At 44.5% G+C, this 23,512-nt stretch overlaps 1 protein-coding gene across 1 annotated transcript in view; it reads right to left on the bottom strand.

Annotated features, from left to right (window-relative positions):
* The window catches only part of VRK2 (VRK serine/threonine kinase 2), a 77,882-nt gene that overhangs the window by 39,333 nt on the left and 15,037 nt on the right, over nucleotides 1–23,512 (bottom strand). The window contains exons 3-7 of the mRNA XM_038751835.1: nucleotides 12,459–12,517; nucleotides 10,773–10,842; nucleotides 7,538–7,625; nucleotides 5,613–5,718; nucleotides 4,085–4,177 (exon numbers count right to left, since the gene is read on the bottom strand). Coding sequence (XP_038607763.1) covers nucleotides 4,085–4,177; nucleotides 5,613–5,718; nucleotides 7,538–7,625; nucleotides 10,773–10,842; nucleotides 12,459–12,517 — 416 coding nt within the window. The remainder of the gene's footprint in view (nucleotides 1–4,084; nucleotides 4,178–5,612; nucleotides 5,719–7,537; nucleotides 7,626–10,772; nucleotides 10,843–12,458; nucleotides 12,518–23,512) is intronic.

The raw sequence follows: 23,512 nt of genomic DNA, 5'->3' as shown, positions 1-23,512 counted from the left end.
TCAAAGATTCAGTAGGAGGGAGAAAGGGTACGGAAATCTCATTTATAGTTGAGCAAACTGAGGCCCAGAGATATTAAGTGACTTGCCAGAGGTCACACAGCAGTCAAGTGGTGGAGCCAAGATTAGAACCCAGGTCCTATGTCACCCAGGCTCTTTCTACTAGGCCACGCTGTTTTCAATACCATACCCTCCAGCCAACTTCGGCACTTATATGAAGTGATTTATACCCTCCAAAACACTCCTGTATCTATGTCTGCTGTATATGCAGACATTACCTGTTCATTCTTGATTACTTAAGTTGCACACACGCTCGTGTGTGTCTCCCCTTTTAGAATACAAATGCCTTATAACAATAATAATAATAATAATAATAATGATGGCATTTATTAAGCGCTTACTATGTGCCAAGCACTGTTCTAAGCGCTGGGGGAGATACAAGGCAATCAGGTTGTCCCACGGGGGGCTCACAGTCTTCTTCACCTCCATTTTACAGATGAGGGAACTGAGGCACAGAGAAGTGAAGTGACTTGCCCAAAGTCACACAGCTGACAAGTGGCGGAGCTGGGATTTGAACCCATGACCTCTGACTCCAAAGCCCAGGCTCACTCCACTGATCCACGCTGCTTCTCAATGATGACCTTATAATAATGATGGTATTTGTTAAGCGCTTACTATGTGCCAAGCACTGTTCTATGCACTGGGAAGGGAATGTAACGCTTTCTTATTCCGCCCTTTCATTCATTCATTCAATCGTATTTATTGAGCGCTTACTGTGTGCAGAGCACTGTACTAAGCGCTTGGGAAGTACAAGTTGGCAACATAAAGAGATGGTCCCTACCAAACAGTGGGCTCACAGTCTAGAAGGACTAGACCCTTCCCAAGTGCCTAGTACAGTGCTCTACATGAAGGGAGTACCTGATAAACGCTACTACTTCTAAGACTTCCTTACTCTGATTACTACTTCTGCTACCACTTCACTCCCGCTACTACTCCCCAAAATTAAGTGGAAAATCATCTAGTCTACAAGACGGAAGAGATCTCATTTCCTTAATCAAATCCTCTCCCCGGAGGAACCCCATCTTAGAATGTACAGTCTGTCTTGGCTCCTTTCAGTCTTAAAATTTCATTATTCAACTGTTATGGATCAATTGCCAATAAGTCTATGTCTCTTCTGGTTCAGCAGCTAATCACTGATCCTAATTTGGATTTTTTTGTACAGTAAAATCCTCTTAATTAGCACACCCCGTTGGAAACAGAAATGTGCCAATTAAGCCATCGTCCTGATTATCGGAGACTGATGGGAATTGGGTTAGAGAGATTCACAATTTATGAATTTCTTTTAAAGTAGGCAATTTACAGTACGTTTTAAAAACTTTAGGAAGATCTACTCAGCAACTCCAGTACTAAGCATTAAAAAGCTAACATTGTTCGTTTTACAATAATTACGTTACCGTCGTCGTTCATAGTTATCTTTCTAGCCCTTCACTGTGGGAAACAATCAATCGTACTTACTGAGCACTAACTATATCTGTAGTTTATTTCCACATCGGTAATCTTATTTATTCATTTAATGTCCGTTTCCGCCTCTGGACCGTTGTGGACAGGGAATGTGTCTATTATATTGTTATATTGTACTCTCCCAAGTGCTTAGTACAATGTTGTGTACCCAGTAAATGCTCGATAAATATGACCGGTTGACTGTACTATGCGCTTGGGAGAGAACGCTACAGAGGAAGATGTCGGAATTAGCAGACGTGTTCCCCGCCCGTAATGAGCTTACAGTCTTGGCTAGTGCAATAAACTAATGGCAAATTTATTAATAAAAGCCACTGGAGAGCAGACAGAAATGTGGAAAGAGATGCAGCCGCCCTGCTTTTGGAAGCCACAAACACCTGCTGGTTCCCACACACGGCAGTTGGGGACAGTTCGCTATCACCGTCTGTGTTCACTTCTGCATTTTTAAGAGCTCCTGTACCAACGCATTTTGAATCTGCTAATGATGACGGCAGAAGACCCTACACTTTGCAAACTGCAATGCAACAGAGTCAGCAGAAACGCTCCCTGCCTATGAGCTTACGGTCCAAAGGTTATTTCCCCCTTTCACTCTGTCAAAGGAACCCAGTGGAAACTTAGAGACACCTCTGTAATTTATTACACCATTTTTGGCAAGGATTTAAGGACATTATCAACTTCTTTACTCACAGTCTTTTAGACTGTGAGCCCACTGTTGGGTAGGGACTGTCTCTCTATGTTGCCAATTTGTACTTCCCAAGCGCTTAGTACAGTGCTCTGCACACAGTAAGCGCTCAATAAATACGATTGATGATGATGATGACTTCCATCTATTATGACACCATTACTATACACGGATGCTTTGCCCAGAATCCTAAAGACATGAATGCTGGATTTATAGTGCAAAAATAAACCTTAAAAGTGAAAGGATACAATTCACATGAAAAATGCAAAAACACAGAGCACACCCTTTGGTAAGAAGGGGAGGCAGAGAGTGGGAGAAATAAATCCATTTACGGAATATGCCTTCTTGGGATCAAGGTTATGCATTTAACAGGTTTCTGTTGTGCTGTAATAGCCTAAATCTCTGAAGCTTAGCACAAGGAAATAAACTTTACAAAAGATTAATTTTTGAAACTGAGACCTTGGCTTCTAAATTAGGGTAATTATTGGGCTGTTGGCTTTGATATTTTCTTTTTTCCCCCCAAAAGCGCATATTCAGGCATTATATTAGTAAAGCTGCAACACGGATGTTACCTGAGGTGTGACTTAACCTATCTATTTTTAAATGATTACCTGAAATTAATGCCGCTTAAAAACAAATCTTCATTAGCATCATCTCTTCTAATGATGATGATGATAATATTTGATAACAGTTTACTGTGTAACAAGAACTGTGCTAAACACCGGGGTAGATTTTGGATAATTGGATAGGACGCATTCCCCGTCCCACATGGGGCTCACTGTCTAAGTGGGAGGGAGACCAGATATGCAACCCCCATTTTCCTGATGAGAAAACTGAGGCACAGAGAAGTTAAGTGACTTGTTCAAGGTCACACAGCAGATCAGTGGTGGAACCGGGATTAGAATCCAGGTCTTCCTGACTCCCGGGCCCATGCCTAGGTCAGTGGAAAGAGCCCGGGTTTTGCAGTCAGAGGTCATAGGTTCAAATCCCGGCTCCGCCAATTGTCAGCTGTGTGACTTTGGGCAAGTCGCTTCACTTCTCTGGGCCTCAGTTACCTCATCTGTAAAATGGGGACTAAGACTGTGAGCCCCCCGTGGGACAACCTGATCACCTTGTAACCTCCCCAGCGCTTAGAACAGTGCTTTGCACATAGTAAGCGCTTAGTAAATGCCACTATTATTATTATTATCCACTAGACCATGCTTCTCTGTCATTTTGGAGAGTACAATATAACAATAAACAGACACGTTTCCTGCCAACAGTGAGATTACAGTTGGCAGGTGGGGGGGGGGGGGGGCAGATATTAATATAAATAAATTACACATATGGGCATAACTACATCCCCATCAGGTGCTGTGAGCCCACTGTTGGGCAGGGACTGTCTCTATACGTTGCCAACTTGTACTTCCCAAGTGCTTAATACAGTGCTCTGCACACAGTAAGCGCTCAATAAATACGATTGATGATGATGACCCATCATGAATCACTCTCCTCCACCCTCAGCTGCTTCACCAGAATCAATCAACCAGTAGTGTTCACTGGGCATCTACTATGTGCAGAGCACTGTGTAAAGGAACTGGGGATGGAATCATAGAATTAGCAGTCAGGGTCCCTGCTCTCATCTCTCATAGATTTACAGACTGAAATTTAGGACCCAGACAGAGTTAGTTTTGTTTTTTTTTTTTAACCTCTCCACGCTAAACCCCCCGCCCATGTTTCCTACCCCTCAGCTATGGTAACATCCTGTGGAAACACGGTGTTAGTCTTATAATTATCCCTACTGGGCAGATTCTTCAGGTGTAGAACTGGGTTCTTTCATTAGGGCTCGAGTTTACAGCACTTTAAAGATAAACCTTATTAATACCATGAACTTAAAAACATATTTACCTGCTGGGGATTTCTGTAGCCCAGAAGTAGATTCGCTGCCTTGATATCACCATGAACATATTCATTTTCATGTATATATTCCAGTGCATCCAACTAGGGAAAAAATGAAGACAAGCCATGTTTATGCTGCCATTTCTTTAGGATTGCTACAGGGATGAATTCTACCATCCTTGGAAAGTGGATTTCCATACGTAATCATTAGTTTCCATTATAATCATAAGGTAGAATGGACAGATAACTCTGAGGGAGGAATCCCTCTGGGAGGTCACACTGCCCAGAACCATTCTGACTTCTCCTTACTATCCAAAATATTCTTCATATCCGACGGATGATCACTCTCATCAAACTCAATGCCTTTTTGAAGGCCCATCTCCTCCAAGAGGCCTTTCCTGACTAAGCCCTCATTCCCTCTTCTCCCACTCCCTTCTGTATCACCCTGATTTACTATCTTTCTTCACCATCCCCCAGTCAGCCCCACACCACTTATGTATATATCCGTACTTTATTTATTTATATTAATGTCTGTCTCCCCGTCTAGCCTGTAAGCTCAACGTGGGCACGAAATGTGTCTACCAACTCTGTTATATGTTACATTGTACTCTCCCAAGCACTTAGTACAGTGCTATGCATACAGTAAGTGCTCCTTAAAAACAACTGATTGATAGATTAATAAAAAGTCTTTTTAACGGGGGAACAATGAGGCGAACAAAGAGCACACAAAGATAAGACAAAATATGGAGCAAAACCAAAACGCGTGCAGGGTGCTATTAAGATTTCATTGCATCTGGTTTGGCAAAATCTGTACAACTCACTGCCACAGTTGACTATTGATAGCATCCCCAACTTGTGACAGTAAAAACTTTATAGCAACCATACCATCCCATGTCATCTGTACACGGCTATATAGTCACACATGCATTCTAGGAGCAGCCTGGCTCAGTGGAAAGAGCGCGGGCTTTGGAGTCAGAGGTCATGGGTTCGAATCCCGATTCCACCACAAGTCTGCTGTGTGACCTTGGGCAAGTCACTTAACTTCTCTGAGCCTCAGTTACCTCATCTGTAAAAATGGGGATGAAGACTGTGAGCCCCACGTGGGACAACTTGATCACACTATATCCCCCCCAGCGCTTAGAACAGTGCTTTGCACATAGTAAGTGCTTAACAAATGCCATCATTATTATTATTATTATTATTCTTCTAGAGTTAGGTGGTTCGCATTGTTTTATATATAGCTCTGACAAAGGAGAGGATGAGTTCACGGCCCCAAAGACTTGTCTATCTACGAAATGGAGCTACGGGAAAGGAAAATCGGCACAGCAGACCCTATGCTTAATTGAGGTTTTTGTGCCAAACCGAGGACGTTCTGCCCCAAACAGAGTCCACTGTGATCAATTACAGCAGGATGATTCCCCCTCCAAAGGACTAACATTTTCAGGATGAAGGTTCCGATTGAGGGTGGGGCAATAAATGCATTTTTGGAGCAAATCCCCAGCCTGTGACCTATTAAGAGCAGCCACTGGCTCCTTACCATCCGGATGCCCAGCTGAAGGACAGTCTCTTTTCCAAAGCGGCCCTCCCGGTCTACGATCTTCTGCAGATCCATTCCTAGTCTTTCCATGACCATGAATCTGTAACTGTGAAAAACACATCATGGAGGGAGAGCTTTCAGGGGCAGGAAATCTGTTGGACACAGGCTGAGTGCAAACAGGGGGGTCTGGGATCAACGGCGGCGGCCCCCCAACCCCAGTTTGGAGATGACGCCGCCGTCACAGATCAATCAATCAATCAATCAATCATATTTATTGAGCGCTTACTATGTGCAGAGCGCTGTACTAAGCGCTTGGGAAGTACAAATTGGCAACATATAGAGACAGTCCCTACCCAACATTGGGCTCACACAGATGAGACCGCATCTGAGAGTGTGAATGTCTTTGGGAGAGAATAGTACAGTGCTTAGTACAGCCCCTTCCTTCCTCTCCCCCTCGTCCCCCTCTCCATCCCCCCATCTTACCTCCTTCCCTTCCCCACAGCACCTGTATATACATATATATATATACTTGTACATATTTATTACTCTATTTATTTATTTATTTTACTTGTACATATCTTCCCCACAGCACCTGTATATACATATATATATATACTTGTACATATTTATTACTCTATTTATTTATTTATTTTACTTGTACATATCTATTCTATTTATTTTATTTTGTTAGTATGTTTGGTTTTGTTCTCTGTCTCCCCCTTTTAGACTGTGAGCCCACTGTTGGGTAGGGACTGTCTCTATATGCTGCCACCATGTACTTCCCAAGCGCTTAGTACAGTGCTCTGCACACAGTTAGCGCTCAATAAATACGATTGATGATGATGAGTACAGTGCTCTGCACACAGTAAGCGCTCAATAAATACAATTGATGGATTGTGTCCTCTGTCGATATAATACAGCCGGACACGGCAGGGATCGTGTCCGTTTATTGTTATACTGTACTCTCCCAAGCACTTAGTTCAGTGCTCTGCGCACAGTAGGCGCTCAATAAATCTGACTGAATGAATGAATGATCCCTTGCCATTCGGGAAAGCGCCGCTTGGACACCCGTGGAGAAGAGGGGAAAAGGGGGTTGAACTGCCAACTTGCCCTTCCCAAGCGCTTAGTACAGTGCTCTGCACACAGTAAGCGCTCAATAAATACCACCGAATGAATGAATGAACATGCAGTGGAGTGGTTTTTGCAGCAGTGGTGATGGTTTGCACCGAGTCATCCACACTCTCTCAGCCGGTCCCCCAGTGCCCAGCCACGTGCCCTGAGTGACCAAGGGTCGGCAGCCACCACGGTCGCAGAACGGGAGAAGCAGCGTGACTCAGTGGCAAGAGCCTGGGCTTTGGAGTCGGAGGTCACGGGTTCAAATCCCGCCTCTGCCAACTGTCAGCTGTGTGACTTTGGGCAAGTCACTTCACTTCTCTGGGCTTCAGTTACCTCATCTGGAAAATGGGGATTGAAATTGTAAGCCCCCACAACCTGATCACCTTGTAACCTCCCCAGCTCTTAGAACAGTGCTTGGCACATAGTAAGCGCTTAACAAATACCATCGTTATTATTATCTCTGAGAGCTCAAATAATAATGACGGCATTTGTTAAGCGCTTACTACGTGCCAAGCACTGTTCAAAGCACTGAACTGCCTCAGGCCCTTCTTCCTCAGCGCTTAGAACAGTGCTTGGCACGTAGTAAGCGTTTAACAAATACCATCATCGTTATTATTATTATCCAGAAAAGACTTGGTTGAGTAAGGTACTCAGTTTGACTTAACTAGGGTGGGAGGGTCTTTTCTTATTTATTGCAAAGATGAAGGGAAAAGTAAAAAAGAACAAAAGGCAGAGCTGGGGAGCCGGGGTGGAGGGGAAGAGGCAGATTAATAAGGAAAAAGGCAGATTTAATGGTGATTCCATTTTACCTTTTTCCATTGTATGCAGCCAACCCAGATCCCCAGAAGAGCGGAATTCCTAAGAAATCGAGCTGCTTGAGTGCCATCCATCTTTTGACTTCGAAGAAAAGGAAGAAGAGGAGAAAAGGTCAAAGTCATTTCAGGAAAGCGTTTGAGCAGCTTTTATCCCCCATTCGCAGTGTACTGTTTTATAGATGTTTGGTGAGAAGTGAATTAACATAAAGCAATTTGATTTTCCTTAAAATAAAAAACCTATGGTAATTGAATTATGCATGGCTAATGATACTGTATATTTTATAATTAAGTAGTTTAGTGTGTACATTTTATTTAAACCAATAGAGTACGGGCTTGGGAGTCAGAAGGTCATGGGTTCTAATCCTACCTCTGCCACTTATCTGCTATGTGACCTTGGGAAAGTCACTTTACTCTTCTGTGCCTCAGTTACCTCATCTGTAAAATGGGGATTGAGACTGAGCCCCACGTGGGACAGGGACTGTGTCCACCCAACATGTTTGTATCTACCCCAGCGCTTAGTACAGGGCCTCACACATAGTAAGCGCTCAACAAATATTTTTATGAGGAGCAGCGTGGCTTAGTAGAAAGAGCCCGGGCTTGGAAGTCAGAGGTCGTGGGTTCTAATCCCGGCTCCTCCACTTATCAGCTGTGTGACTTTGGGCAAGTCACTTGACTTCCCTGTGCCTCAGTTACCTCATCTGGAAAATGGGGATTAAGACTGTGAGCGCCATGTGGGACACGGACTCTGTCCTACCTTCAGCCGATTCGTTCGATCGTATTTATTGAGCGCTGACTATCCGATTAGCTTGTACCACCCCAGCTCTTAGCATAGGGCCGGGTACATAGTAAGCACTTATAAAAAAGATATATATAAAATTAAATCAAAACAAGGCAGCCTGGCCTCTGGCCCCTTGGGAAGCACCTTGAAAACTGGTGCCACCGGCAGAAGCTTAGACTGCAACGACTGAGATTGGGTCACTGTCTGGCTTGTTGGCTTTCAGGTCCGAAGAACCGCAGCACTGGTATGACTGGCTCAGTGGAAAGAGCCCGGGCTTTGGGGTCAGAGGTCCTGGGTTCAAATCCCGGCTCCGCCAGCTGTCAGCTGTGTGACTTTGGGCAAGTCACTTCACTTCTCTGCACCTCAGTGACCTCATCTGTAAAATGGGCATTAAGACTGTGAGCCCCCCGTGGGACAACCTGATCACCTTGTAACCTCCCCAGTGCTTGGAACAGTGCTTTGCACATAGTAAGTGCTTAATAAATGCCATCATTATCATCGGAGAAGCAGCGTGGCTTGGTGGAAAGAGCCCGGGCTTTGGAGTCAGAGGTCATGGGTTCAAATCCCGGCTCCGCCACTTGTCAGCTGTGTGACTTTGGGCGAGTCACTTCGCTTCTCTGAGCCTCAGTTACCTCATCTGTAAAATGAGGGATTAAGACTGTGAGCACCCCCATGGGACAACTTGATCACCTTGTAACTTCCCCAGCGCTTGGAATATGGATACTATCACCATCATTACCATCGTCACTGGTAATGAGCACCTGAAGTGCACTGTGCTAGTTGCTCGGTGTACTGTACTAGTTGTACTAGTATGCGATAGGAATAGAAGACGTGGTCCTTCCCTCAAGGAATTTCCTGTCTAGTGGAGGAGATTGACAGATGCAGATGTATAATAGGAAAGGGAAGACCCAGAAAACTGGTAACAGCAAAAGTAAATGTAGATTAGTAATTCAGTCAAGAGGAATAAACTAAGTGCTTAGTACAGTGCTCTGCACACAGCCAGCATTCAGTAAATACCGTTGATTTATAAGCGATTGTGATGATTGTGTCTGTTACAACTGTACTCTCCCAAGTGCTGAGTACAGTGCTCTGCACGCAGTAAACGTTCAATAAAAACGATTGACTGACAAGTGATGTCGGTGACTAGTGAGATGACCTCATGAGGGGAGTGTGGGTATTAGTCGATCAGTTGCATTTTTTGAGCACCCACTTTGTGCCAACACTATGCTAAGCACTTGGAAGAGTACAACAGAATTATACATATCTATTCCATTTATTTTATTTTGTTAGTATGTTTGGTTTTGTTCTCCATCTCCCCCTTCTAGACTGTGAGCCCACTGTTGGGTAGGGACTGTCTCTATATGTTGCCAACTTGTACTTCCCAAGCGCTTAGTACAGTGCTCTGCACACAGCAAGCGCTCAATAAATACGATTGATGATGATGATGATGAATCGTGCTTTGCCCATAGTAAGCGCTTAATAAATGCCATTATTAATTAATTAATCAGGTCATGTCCAGGTGTGTCCACCTCCTTGCAGTGAGCAACTAGACCAGTGGGATGATAACACTCCATATGGTCCCTAGAACATCTGTACGTGAGGGGAAAACTCACTGACGCAGACCAGCCCCAACCAGGAGTGATCCCAGATCGCCTGGCTCGCAATGGCCCAATTGCAAGAGCATGGGCCTTGGAACCAGGGGACCTGGGTTCGAATCCCGGGCTCTGCCACTTGCTTGCTATGTGACTTTGGGCAAGTCACTTAACTTCTCTGGGCCTCAGTTTCCTCATCTGTAAGACGGGGATTCAAAACCCATTCTCCCTCCCACTTGGACCGTGAGCCCCACGAGGGAAAGGGACTGTGTCCGATCTTTCATCTACCCTAGCATTTAGGATGGTGTTTGATACTTTTAGTATGATACAATTGATACATTTACCGTGGCTCAGTGGAAAGAGCATGGGCTTTGTTGTTTCAAATCCCGGCTCTGCCACTTGTCAGCTGTGTGACTTTGGGCAAGTCACTTAACTTCTCTGGGCCTCAGTTACCTCATCTGGAAAATGGGGATTAAGACTGTGAGCCCCACATGGGACAACCTGATCACCTTGTAACCTCCCCAGCGCTTAGAACAGTGCTTTGCACATAGTAAGTGCTTAATAAATGCCATTATTATTATTATTATGGTGGTTAGTAAGTGCTGAACAGATAACACAATTATTATTATTGTTTTAGTTTTATTCTCTCAGGAGAGGCAAACTTCCTGAAGGGAGAAAATGCTCTGAAGCCCAGACGAAACTCATAGAGACATCAATCAATCAATCAATCATATTTATTGAGCGCTTACTGTGTGCAGAGCACTGTACTAAGCACTTGGGAAGTACAAGTTGGCAACATACAGCAACATGCTTTAGCAGCAAATCGGGTAGGCCTGGCTTATTTCACTTGTTTACTTACTACAATTTTGTTTCGCAGCTCTCTGGTAAAATTTCAGTTCGGAAAATAACGGCCCATTCTCTTGATATTCCTGTGGAGAAACTCGGTAAGTACGATGGTTCTTGTTCACCGGGCCTAAATTAAAGAATCATTTCTTTGATTTGGAAGGATGCAATCCCCCAAACAGAGGTTTTAGCATTTCAGACGTGAATCTTTCCCACTTCCCCGGGGCGATTAGCGATACATTAGTAATACACAGCAATGCACTGAATTAGTAATACACTGGGCACAAAACGCAGCCATCAAACAGACTCACACAAACGTGCAAAGGAAAGCAGTCGGTAACACGAGCACCGAGGCTTGTTCTATTCTGCGGTACGGCTTGGAAAATCCAGTGAGGCTTCTGGGATCTTGGCGGCATCGACAAATCAAGGGTTGCCCCCAAATCCATTATTATAGAATTAGCCTCCCGGGCTCAAACGTTTCCCAGCCCACTGGCTCTCTGGAGGTTCAGAGATCTGCTTCCTGGGGGGATTCCAGAAGTCACGATCCCCAAACCCCATTCACGCCAAACGAGGGCAAAGAGTAGCATGGCCTAATGTATAGAGCCTTTTAGACTGTGAGCCCACTGTTGGGTAGAGACTGTCTCTATATGTTGCCAAATTGTACTTCCCAAGCGCTTAGTACAGTGCTCTGCACACAGTAAGCGCTCAATAAATACGATTGATCGATTGACAGAGCACAGGCTCGGGATTCAGGTGGTCATGGGTTCTAATCCCGGCTCCAACACACCTCGGGCAAATAATAATAATAATGATGGCGTTTGTGAAGCGCTTACTATGTGCAGGGCACTGTTCTAAGCTCTGGAATGATAATGATGGCATTTATTAAGCGCTTACTATGTGTAAAACACTGTTCTAAGCGCTGGGGAGGTAACAAGGCAATCCTGTTGTCCCACGGGGGGCTCACAGTCTTAATCCCCATTTTACAGATGAGAGAACTGGGGCACGGAGAAGGGAAGTGACTTGCCCAAAGTCACAGAGCTGACAATTGGCGGAGCCGGGATTTTGAGCCCATGACCTCTGACTCCAAAGCCCGGGCTCTTTCCACTGAGCCACGCTGCTTCTCTAATCACTTCACTGAGCTTCAGTTAACACACCTGTAAAATGGGGATTAAGACTGTAAACCCCATGTGGGACAGGGACCGTCTCCCACCCCATTTGCTTGTATCCCCCTACAGAGTTTAGTATTTGTTAAGCACTCGCTATGTGCCATGCACCGATCAAAGCGCTGGGGTAGATGCAAGGTAATCAGGTTGTCCCACGTGGGGCTCACAGTCTTAATCCCCATTTTACAGATGAGGAAACTGAGGCCCAGAGAAGTGACTTGCCCAAGGTCACACGGCAGGCAAGCGGCAGAGCTGGGATTAGAACCCACGACATTTTGATTCCCAGACCCGTGAACTATCCACAACACCATGCTGCTTCTCTAGAGACGAGCTTACTGTCCCTACAGTCCAAAGTCCTGCAGATGCATCATAGCCAAGGGAGAAATATTATCCTCAAAAATAAAAAAAGTTGATCCAAAAAGCAATGGATTACAGCAATTATTGAGCTGAACAGTCGCCACGGCGAAGCAGGAAGAAAAATAAGGGACGGAGAAAAATATTTCTTTAGATCTATTAGAAGTGATAACTCGAATCCTTACCACTTTAATTACGTGAAGTGCATCTTTGTCTCGGACGGGCTCGCTTACATATGGGGAAGCTGCAAAATCAAAGACAGAGTTAATGATGAAGGATCTCAGTTAATAACATGAGGGACAGAAAAAAACAACAATCGGGGAGCAGAGACCGGAAACTTCTTCGTAGACGATCCTGCCAGCTCAACGGAGCACGTGAAAGCGGCACGGACTAGGGGAAATAATAATAATAATCATAATAATGATGGCATTTATTAAGCGCTTACTATGTGCAAAGCACTGTTCTAAGCGCTGGGGGGATACAAGGTGATCAGGTTGTCCCACGGGGGGCTCACAGTCTTAATCCCCGTTTTACAGATGAGGGAACTGAGGCTCGGAGATGTTTAAGTGACTTGCCCGAGGTCACACAGCAGACATGTGGCGGAGCTGGGATTCGAACCCATGACCTCTGACTCCAAAGCCCGGGCTCTTTCCACTGAGCCACGCTGCTTCTCTAGAGGACGGGCCAGGGAATCAGAGGACTTGGGTGTTAGTCCTGGCTCTGCCACACGTCTGCTGTGTGACCTTGGACAAGTCACTTCACTTCTCTGGGTCTCAGTTACATCACCTGTAAAAGGGGGATGAAGACTGTGAGCCCCATGTGGGACAACCTGATAAAAACAGTGTGGCTCACTGGAAAGAGCCCGGGCTTGGGAGTCAGAGGTCATGGGCTCGAATCCCGGCTCTGCCACTTGTCAGCTGTGTGACTTTGGGCAAGTCACTTCACTTCTCTGGGCCTCAGTTACCTCATCTGCAAAATGGGGATTAAGACTGTGAGCCCCACGTGGGACAACCTGATTACCTTGTATCCCCCCCAGTGCTTGGCACATAGTAAGCGCTTAACAAATGCTATTATTATTTCCCTCTAGACTGTGAGCCCGTTGTTGGGTAGGGACCGTCTCTATTTGTTGCCAACTTGTACTTCCCAAGTGCTTAGTACAGTGCTCTGCACCCAGTAAGCGCTCCATAAATACGATTGAATGAATGAATGAATCTGTAAAATGGGGATGAAGACTGTGAGCCCCATGTGGGACAACCTGATTACCTTGTATCTGCCCCAGCGCTTAGAACAGCGCTTGACACATAATAATCACTTAACTATTATTATTATTATTATTATCATTATTCTAAGACAGGGTCATGTTATCATCCAGAGCTTCTGGAACATGGGGCTACTGCCTTGATGCCTCACTGCTTCTCCCAAGAAATCTTTGCCATTAGGTTCGTCTAAAACTTCACGCTATGGAGTCTCTTCCTTCCTACCTCTGCCATGGCCTTTTCTGAATTACTGGTTGTTTCCGCCAATGCAGAGAGCAAATTGTCCTTCATCATCATCATCATCAATCATATTTATTGAGCGCTTACTGTGTGCAGAGTCCTTCACAGGCAGGGCACATGCATTCCCTCATGGGGCAAATTCTGGCCGGTAAGTCGCACCGGATTTCTCGGAGCCCACGATCATGAGTTCAGTCTTGGAGACTGTAGTCTCCCAAGCGCTTAGTACAGTGCTCTGTACACAGTAAGCACGCAATAAAACAAGTGAATGTTTATTGAGCGCTGACTGAGCCCCCTTTTTCCTCTCCTCCCCCCCACAACAATAGTACAGATTGCATTTTGTACAGATCTACTTATTTATTTTACTTGTACATACTTACTATTCTATTTATTCTGTTTTGTTGTCCGTCTCTCCCTTCTATTCATTCATTCAATCGTATTTCTTGAGCGCTTACTGTGAGCAGAGCACTGTACTAAGCGCTTGGGAAGTCCAAGTAGGCAACATATAGAGACGGTTCCTACCCAACAGTGGGCTCACAGTCTAGAAGGGGGAGACAGAGAACAAAGCAAAACATATTAACAAAATAAAATAAGTAGAATAAATATGTGCAAGTAAATATGTACTAAGACTGTGAGCCCGCTGTCCGGTAGGGACCATCTCTATATGTTGCCGACTTGTCCTTCCCAAGCGCTTAGTACAGTGCTCTGCACACAGTAAGCGCTCAATAAACACGATTGAATGACTATTTACTGAGCGCTGACTGAGCCCCCTTTTTCCTCTCCTCCCCACAACAGTGCTCTGCACATAGTACAGATTGCATTTAGTACAGATTTATTTCTCTATTTATTTTACTTGTACATACTTACTATTCTGTTTATTTTATTTTGTTAATATGTTTTGTTGTCCGTCTCCCCTTCTGGACTCTGAGCCTGCTGTTGGGTAGGGACTGCCTCTATATATTGCCAACTTTTACTTCCCAAGCGCTTAGTACAGTGCTCTGCACACAGTAAGCGCTCAGTAAATACGACTGAATGAAAAAGTGAATGAATGAATGAAAAGGATGGTCTTTGAATGCCTCCAAATTAGAAATCCACGTGTGACTGCACAAACTCGTTAGGGAATCAGAACGGCAGGCAACCTCAAACTACGGAAGATTCGCAAGGTCTGAAAATTTAAATCAACCATGTTTTGTGCGAGCTTTCTTTTGTAACCGTGAGGTCTTTCCATTGACATTATAAATTTTGAACGACGCTCTGCCCAAAGCAGCAAAAATAGTTCATGAATAATGGAAGCAGAGGTGGTTTGTGACACTGCCAATTGACCAAAGAAGCAAACTGTCTGATCTCTGTTTAAATAAAAGTGGATTAAAATTAGGTTCCATTAGGGTACCCGCTCAGAATGGAAATGCCCAATGGTTTAATGCCAAAGGTGATATTCTGCCTTTAATGGAAGCACTTTTTCAGAAGGAAAAACAAAGGTTCGCAAATCTCCCTGCCTTCTGGCCTACCATGACTAACTCCAAGGCAGTAGCCAGGCACTTTTCTGCATCCTCAGGGAAAGGAGAGAGAAACAGAGAAAAAGTAGGAGAGGAAATAGATGTCAATGGTCACTAAGTTTAGGGAAGGAAATTTAAAAAAAAATTGTCAAGTCACAATCTGGCTTTTTTTTTTTAAATGGCATTTGTTATGTACTTACTATGCGTCAGGCACTGTTCTAAGGGCTGCGGTAGATACGAGCTAATCAGGTTGGACACAGTCCCTGTCCCACCTGGGGCTCACAGTCATAATCCCCATTTTCCAGATGATGTAACTGAGGCACAGAGAAATTAAGTGACTCGCCCAAGTGGTGGACAAGTGGTGGAGCCGGGATTAGAACCCAGGTCCGTGCTCTGTTCACTGCTTCCCTAGATATAAGATAGAGACAGGAGTAGATTTAAGATAATCAGGTCGGCCACAGTCCCTGTCCCGCCAGGGGCTTATACGGCTAGGGAGGGGGCGGGAGAAAAGTTGTTTAATCCCCACTTTCCAAATGAGGAAACTGAGGTACACGCCCAAGTCACTCAGCGGGCAAGTCAGGATCTCTAACTCCCAGGCTCTGGCTCTTTCTCCGAGGCCTCGCTGTCAGACTCATAAGGTCTTGGAGATGGGGGGCACGTCCCCTTCCCTCCACCTCTCCTGTCAGCCCGCTCGGAGCCCATTAGTGAACTGGCAACCCTCGGGGTTGGGTTTCGAGGCCAGGATGGTGGAACGGAGTCCAAATCGCTAATCGTGTTTGGACAGCGGGCCTTGCCACCACGAGTTCGGCTGTTCGCGTTTAGTCTACCCCAGGCAGACCCGGGCCCCAAATGAATGAAATTCCCTTTATCAACACCGCCTGCAGTCACCCGCTGTTTGCCTGCAGAACACGACAAAATCCGACTTGACGTGACACACACAGCCTCTCCGCGGCATCACGTGGCGCTGGAGATGTTTCTCTGAGATCTTTCCCGGGACAAAATCAATCGATGGATCAGATATACTGAGCGCACACCACCGTACTAAGCGCTTGGGACGGCACAACAGTCGGTAGACACATTCCCCGCCCGTGACGAGCTGAACGAGCCGGTCCCACGTTGAAAAAGTGATGTGCATCCTCATTTCTTCAGTTTCCTGATGTGCATCTTCAAAGCCACTGTGTCTATTCTTGAGGAAGCCTTTGCTGTTGGCTTTGGGAATAATTCGGTCGTATTTATTGAGTGCTTACTGTGTGCAGAGCACTGTACTAAGCGCTTGAATCAGGAGCAGCACAACCATGGCACAAATCCCAGTTCTGTCAGCTACCTGGGCATGCCCTTCACAATGTGCTGCACCCTCGCTCCCTCGGGCAGACCCAGAGACTAAGACCTGCACTTTGATCCCACATAAAAGGGAGAAGGGACCCCCCACCACCCCGGCGTAGAAGCCACTAGCCTTAAAATCAATTCCTCTGCCCACGTTTTCAGTACTTTCTCGACTGTGAGCCCACTGTTGGGTAGGGACCATCTCTATATGTTGCCAACTTGTACTTCCCAAGCGCTTAGTACAGTGCTCTGCACACAGTAAGCGCTCAATAAATACGATTGATTGATGGGACATTCCATTATCTATTCCTGAGCTCAACCCCACCATATCTATTTATATCTATGCATATCTACTCATAACAATAATAATAGCAATAATTATGGTATTCATTAAGCTCTTACTATGCGCCAGACAGTGTACTAAGCGCCGGGTGGAGAAGCAGCATGGCTCAGTGGAAAGAGCACAGGCTGTGGAGTCAGAGGTCATGGGTTCGAATCCTGGCTCCACCAATTAGCAGTGTGACTTTGGGCAGGTCACTTCACTTCTCTGTGCCTCAGTCACCTCGTCTGTAAAATGGGGATCAAGACTGTGAGCTCCCCAGCACTTAGAACAGTGCTTCCCCCTCCCCACAGCACCTGTATATATGTATATATGTTTGTACGTATTTATTACTCTATTTATTTATTTATTTTATTTGTACATATTTATTCTATTTATTTTATTTTGTTAATATGTTTTGTTTTGTTGTCTGTCTCCCCCTTCTAGACTGTGAGCCCGCTGTTGGGTAGCGACCGTCTCTATATGTTGCCAACTTGGACTTCCCAAGCGCTTAGTCCAGTGCTTGGCACACAGTAAGCGCTCAATAAATACGATTGAATGAATGAATATGCTGCCAACTTGTACTTCCCAAGCACTTAGTCCAGTGCTCTGCACACAGTAAGCACTCGATAAATACGATTGAATGAATGAATATGTTGCCAACTTGTACTTCCCAAGTGCTTAGTACAGTGCTCTGCACACAGTAAGTGCTCAATAAATACGATTGAATGAATGAATATGTTGCCAACTTGCACTTCCCAAGCACTTAGTACAGTGCTCTGCACACAGTAAGCGCTCAATAAATATGACTGAATGAATGAATGAAAGTAAGCACTTAATAAATGTCATTATTATTATTATACAATCAAATCGGGTTGGACGCAGTCCCCGTCCCACGTGGGGCTCACAGTCTCAATCCCCATTTTACAGACAAGGTAACTCACGGAGAAGTGAAGCGACCCGCCCAAGGTCACACGGCTGACAGGGCCGGGATTCACCTCCCCTACCCGTAATCTATCAAATGTCTGTCTCCCCGGTAGCCTATAAAGTCGCAGTCACCAACTCTATTGTCCTGTGCTTTCCCAAGCGCTTAATGCAGTGCTCTGCACACAGTGAGTGGTCAATGAATCCCCCGATCGACGGTGAATATGGCAACAGCAACATCCAGTTGAAGCCAGGTAAACAGCAGCCTAAGCCCTGCTCTAAAGTTGGTAATGCTTAAAACATTGAAGCGGCACCCAGAACAATTACAACAAATATTGCCCATTTTTAATCCGTGCCATATGACATCGCCACGGTGACATTCGGTGTGACATATGATATTGCCATATGACATTCTGTATTGGCCTTCGTCCTCTTGTAACTCTACCTCCTTTGCTGCCTCGTGCTGTTTTGTTTGAGATGGTTTCAACTCACACCCCTTCTGAGCAAAATTCCTCACCCCGGCTTTCGGGATTCAGGATTTCCCCATTTCTTAGATCACAAAGAATTTTTTTTAAACTAGACATGGAGGCCTAGGGCGCTCAAGGGAGGCAACAGTAAACTCAGAAAGCGTTTTAAAGCATTTGGTTTAGATCAGCTGTATCCGTGCAAGGTACCGAACGCGTGTTCTGAATTGACGGCTTGAGGCGAAATTCTGTCTTCTGTTTCTTCATTTCGAGGTGGAAACTTTCCGACGGAACCTCAAATTCTCCGGCACCGAGGTCTTCATTTATCTTTGAACCTGGGTCTGAGTTCTCTCGCAAGTTCATTGCAAACATCCTATTTCTGCAGCTGCTTTGTCTGTTCCAATTGCTCCAAATAAAGTGGTGTCAGGGCTGAGAGCACACAACTCAAAGCTAAGAGTGGTTTCAACTGCACAGTAACTGTTCTATGTCCCAGCTTACCACCTGGCAGATAAACTTACATTTGGCGTTTGGGGAAATATGCCACGTAAGTTTACCGTTCCTTACTCGCGCAACAATGGAGATGACTCGTTCTCCAGGGTGAAAGTGTGCAAAAAATACCTATGGGGCTCACACCAAGACTCTTTCTCCTCAGGCTTATTATTATTCACATGATTATTACTATTGCAAATAATAATATTATTAATAATAATGATATTTGTAATTATCAAGCGCTCACTACGTGCCAAACACCATACTATGCACTGGGATAAAATGGGAGAATCAGATTGAGCACAGTCTCTGTTCTACTTTAGGCTCACAGTCTAAAGAAGCAGCGTGGCTCGGTGGAAAAGAGCACGGGCTTTGGAGTCTGAGGTCATGGGTTCAAATCCTGGCTCCGCCACTTGTCAGCTGTGTGACTTTGGGCAAGTCACTTAACTTCTCTGTGCCTCATTCCCTCATCTGTAAAATGGGGATGAAGACTGTGAGCCCCACGTGGGACAACCTGATCACCTTGTATCCCCCCAGCGCTTAGAACAATCAATCAATCAATCAATCGTATTTATTGAGCGCTTACTATGTGCAGAGCACTGTACTAAGCGCTTAGGAAGTACAAATTGGCATCACATAGAGACAGTCCCTACCCGATAGTGGGCTCACAGTCTAAAACAGTGTTTTGCACATAGTAAGCACTTAATAAATGCCATTATTATTAAAGGAAACAGAGAACAATAATAATAATAATAATAACTGTGGTATTTGTTAACCCCTTACTATGTGCCAAGCACTGTATTAAGCATCACGGTAGATACAAGATCATCATGTCCCACATGGGAATCATATTCTAAGTATGAGAGAGAACAAGTATGGAATCCCATTTTACAGATGAGGAAACTGAGAAGATAAGTGACTTGCCCAAGGTCACCCAGCAGGCAAATGGGAGAACTCATGACTTCGGGCTCCCAGGCCTGTGGCCTTCATGCTTCTCTCCAAAGTAGGACTGGAAATTTTTAAGGTGTAAATAGAGACATTGCTTCTTCTGATATTTCATTCCATCTACTAGGTAAATAGGTCATGCCCAACCTAAAGAAGATTAGGGGTTTTGGGTTTTCTTTTTTGTAAATAAAATAGAAACCTACTGAAGAACAGTGTGGCTTAATGGAAAGCCCTGGAAGACAGAAGGCATAGGTTCTAATCCCAGCTCTGTCAGTTGTCTGCTGTGTAACTTTGGACAAGTCACTTAACCACTCTGTGCCTCAGTTTCCTCATATGTAAACAGGGGATTCAATGCTTGTAATCCCTCCTACTTAGCCTGTAAGCCCCATACTGGACAGGGACTGTGTCTGAACTTGTATCTACCCCAGCCGTTAGAAAGGTGCTTAACACGCAGTAAGCACTTTACAAATACCGTAATAATAAACCCATGGACTCTTCCTTCATGATGTTCCTTCCATCCTAAAATTCCACCTCCTTCAAAAAGCCTTTTCTGATGAATTTTCCAGCACCCTAAGCCATAGAAACCCATCAGTCAACTCTAGCAATTAAGGAATTTATCTGTATTCATTCTGAGTACACTTGGCCACCTGCTTTTCCTTGCAATCCCAATTAGAGTGCAAGCTCCTCGTGGGCAAGGAACATGTCACTTTATTCTATACTTTCCAAGCATCTAGTACAGTGCACGGCATCCAGTGGGTGCACTGAATTGTATCGAGCTCTTATTGTGTGTCAACCACTGTACTAAGCATTTGGGAGAGTATGACAACAGACACACATTCCTGATCCACAATGAGCTCACAGTCTAGATCAAATCTTCAAATCTGCACCACTCACTCATTAGGAAAATGATCCTGATCTATTCTTACATCATAGACTCCAGGTGGGAAAACTCTAGATTTGAGCACCGGTATTGCAAGGGTTTTCCAACAGTTCCCTTTATATTCTTTCATATATGCCCCTGACTTCTCACGCTGAAAATAAATTTCCTTGGAAATTTTTAGTCTTTTAATCTGTAGTAAATATACTAACATCGGTATTGAGCACCTTCAGTTTATCCATGCTCCCAGTAATCCTATGATTTCTTCTTGCAAAATCCCACGGTAAGGAAAACTCACATTGCAGTTTGTATTCATTATATATATATATATATATATATATATATATATATGTATATATATAAATATATACCACGCAACCCAATTGTTTCTTCTGACATCGCAGCCAGTTCTAACCAGACCAATCAATGATATCTATTGAGCACGTACTGTAGTTGTGTGTTGTCAGAGGAACATCGCCTAATTCCTAACAGCATTCTACCCAAAGTGTGTAAAGAAAACCCACTTATGGCAGGTCTTGAGTGTGCAATATTGGTGCTTGGGGAACACACATTAAAAAGTCAAAGAAGTTTAAAATCTGAAAGAGGAGATGGGTGGTTGGCGAATGGTAAAAGTGCAACAGTTAAGAGTATGAAAAGGATATAAATAAAAGGCACAAATGAGTGAATAAATCAATCCTCTAGAGTGTAAGCTCGTCACGGGCATGGAACATGTCTGTTTATTGTGGCACTGCACTCGCCCAAGCGCTTAGTACAGTGCTCTGCAGTGGCTGAGAAGATCTGCAGTGTGATCTCGGGCAAATAATAATAATAATGATAGCATTTATTAAGCGCTTACTATGTGCAAAGCACTGTTCTAAGCACTGGGGAGGTGACAAGGTGATCAGGTTGTCCCACGGGGGGCTCACAGTCTTAATCCCCATTCTACAGATGAGGTAACTGAGGCACAGAGAAGTTAAGTGACTTGCCCAAAGTCACACGGCTGACAAGTGGGGGAGCTGGGATTTGAACCCATGACCTCTGACTCCAAAGCCCAAGGTCTTTCCACTGAGCCACGCTGCTTCTCATCACATCACATCACTTCTCTGTGCCTCAGTTACCTCCTCTGTAAAATGGGGATTGAGACTGTGAGCCCCACAAGGGACAGGGACTGTGTTCGACCTGAAAAATTTGTATCTACCCCAGCGCTTAGTACAGTGCCTGGCACATAATAAGCGCTTAAAAACTACCGTCATTATAGTAAGCGCTCAATAAATACGATAGACTATAAACAGATTGAATCCTAGGCGCTAATCTGAGGGATGGCGTGACTGACCTGACTTTTGCTGAGGAATTTACAGGAAAATAGCAAGCAATGGAACGGAGGGAGGAGAGGCAAGAGAGAGGGAAGGTTAGGAAGATTTTCTCCGGAGGAGCCAAGAGCTCTGTTGTGCTCGCTCTTTATGATGAAATGCAGATTTCCCATTTATCAGGCCAGCTGCCATTTCAAAAGTTGAATAGTATGGTACTTAAAAAACAATATTCCCAATTGCTGAGATGTATGGTGCTGACAAAAGTCCCACAGTCCCAGCCTGGTATATCCTCTGGGCCGAGAGCGCTTCTGTCTGTTTATGAATTAGGCATTTTCATTACATTTAGTCCTTTGTCTCTCGATACTTTGTTCTAAGATCATCTGACGGGGGCCGGTAGGTGCGATGGGCTTTTCAGAATCGTTTTCCTTCAATTGTACTTCCAGCTGAAGATGGCTTAGTGCCAGCTTTCGAATTTTCAGTGGCCACTCGAGAAATACTGGCATTTTTTTCTTTCCATTTTGCCCTCCTCAATCAATCGTGACATTTGAGCGTCTACTTAGTACTAAACGCTGTACGAAGGGATTAGAGAGGTGACAGCAAAAACAAGCCACACATTCCCTGCCCTCAAAGAATTTACAATCCAATGGGGAGGAGACCGACAAAAATGATTTACAGTTAGTGAAAGCAGCGCCCAGACGTATGAGGATGAAATGAGCCCCACGTGGAACAGGGGTTGTATCCAACCCAATTTGCTTGTATCCATCCCAGAGCTTAGTACAGCGCTTGGCGCATAGTAAGCGCTTAACAAATACCACAAAAAACCCTAAATTGAATGTACAAACAAGTGCATATATATTTGTACATTCAATTACCAATATACACATACATGTGCTGAAGATAGGAATGGAATATCTAAATGTTAAGGGTGGCTGATATGTTAATAATAATAATAAAAATAATACCAACAATCGTGGCATTTGTTAAAAAATGATTATGTGCCAAGCCCTACTAAGTTCTGGAGTAGACAAAAGATAATCAGGTTGGAGACAGTCCCTGTCCCACATAGGGCTCACAGTCTAAGAGGAAGAACAGGTACGGAATGCCTATTTTACAGATGAGAAAACTGAGACCCAAAGAAGTTATGTGACTTGCCCAATGTGATAAAGCAGAGATGGACATGTAGCAGAGCTGGGATAAAGACGCAACTGAGGTGTTAATTCATCAACTTGGCTCTCCTGTCAGCCCTCATTTTCTCTTCCGGCCTGACAAGAAAGTTTACATTAGTAAACCAACTGGGTTCCCCCAGATCTCAAAGTCATTCATTCATTCAGTCAGTCACATTTATTGAGCACTTACTATGTGCAGAGCACTGTACTAAGTGCTTGGAAAGTACAATTTGGCAACAGATTCAATGATATTACTCTATTTATTTATTTATTTTACTTGTACATATTTATTCTATTTATTTTATTGTGTTAATGTTGTTTTGTTCTCTGTCTCTCCCTTCTAGACTGTGAGACCACTGTTGGGTAGGGACCGTCTCTGTATGTTGCCAGCTTGTACTTCCCAAGCGCTTAGTACAGTGCTCTGCACACAGTA

The sequence above is a fragment of the Tachyglossus aculeatus genome, chromosome 9, assembly GCF_015852505.1.
Source record: "Tachyglossus aculeatus isolate mTacAcu1 chromosome 9, mTacAcu1.pri, whole genome shotgun sequence".
In the NCBI taxonomy this organism is placed as follows: Eukaryota; Metazoa; Chordata; class Mammalia; order Monotremata; family Tachyglossidae; genus Tachyglossus; species Tachyglossus aculeatus.
This window is presented reverse-complemented; position numbering and strand designations above follow the sequence as displayed.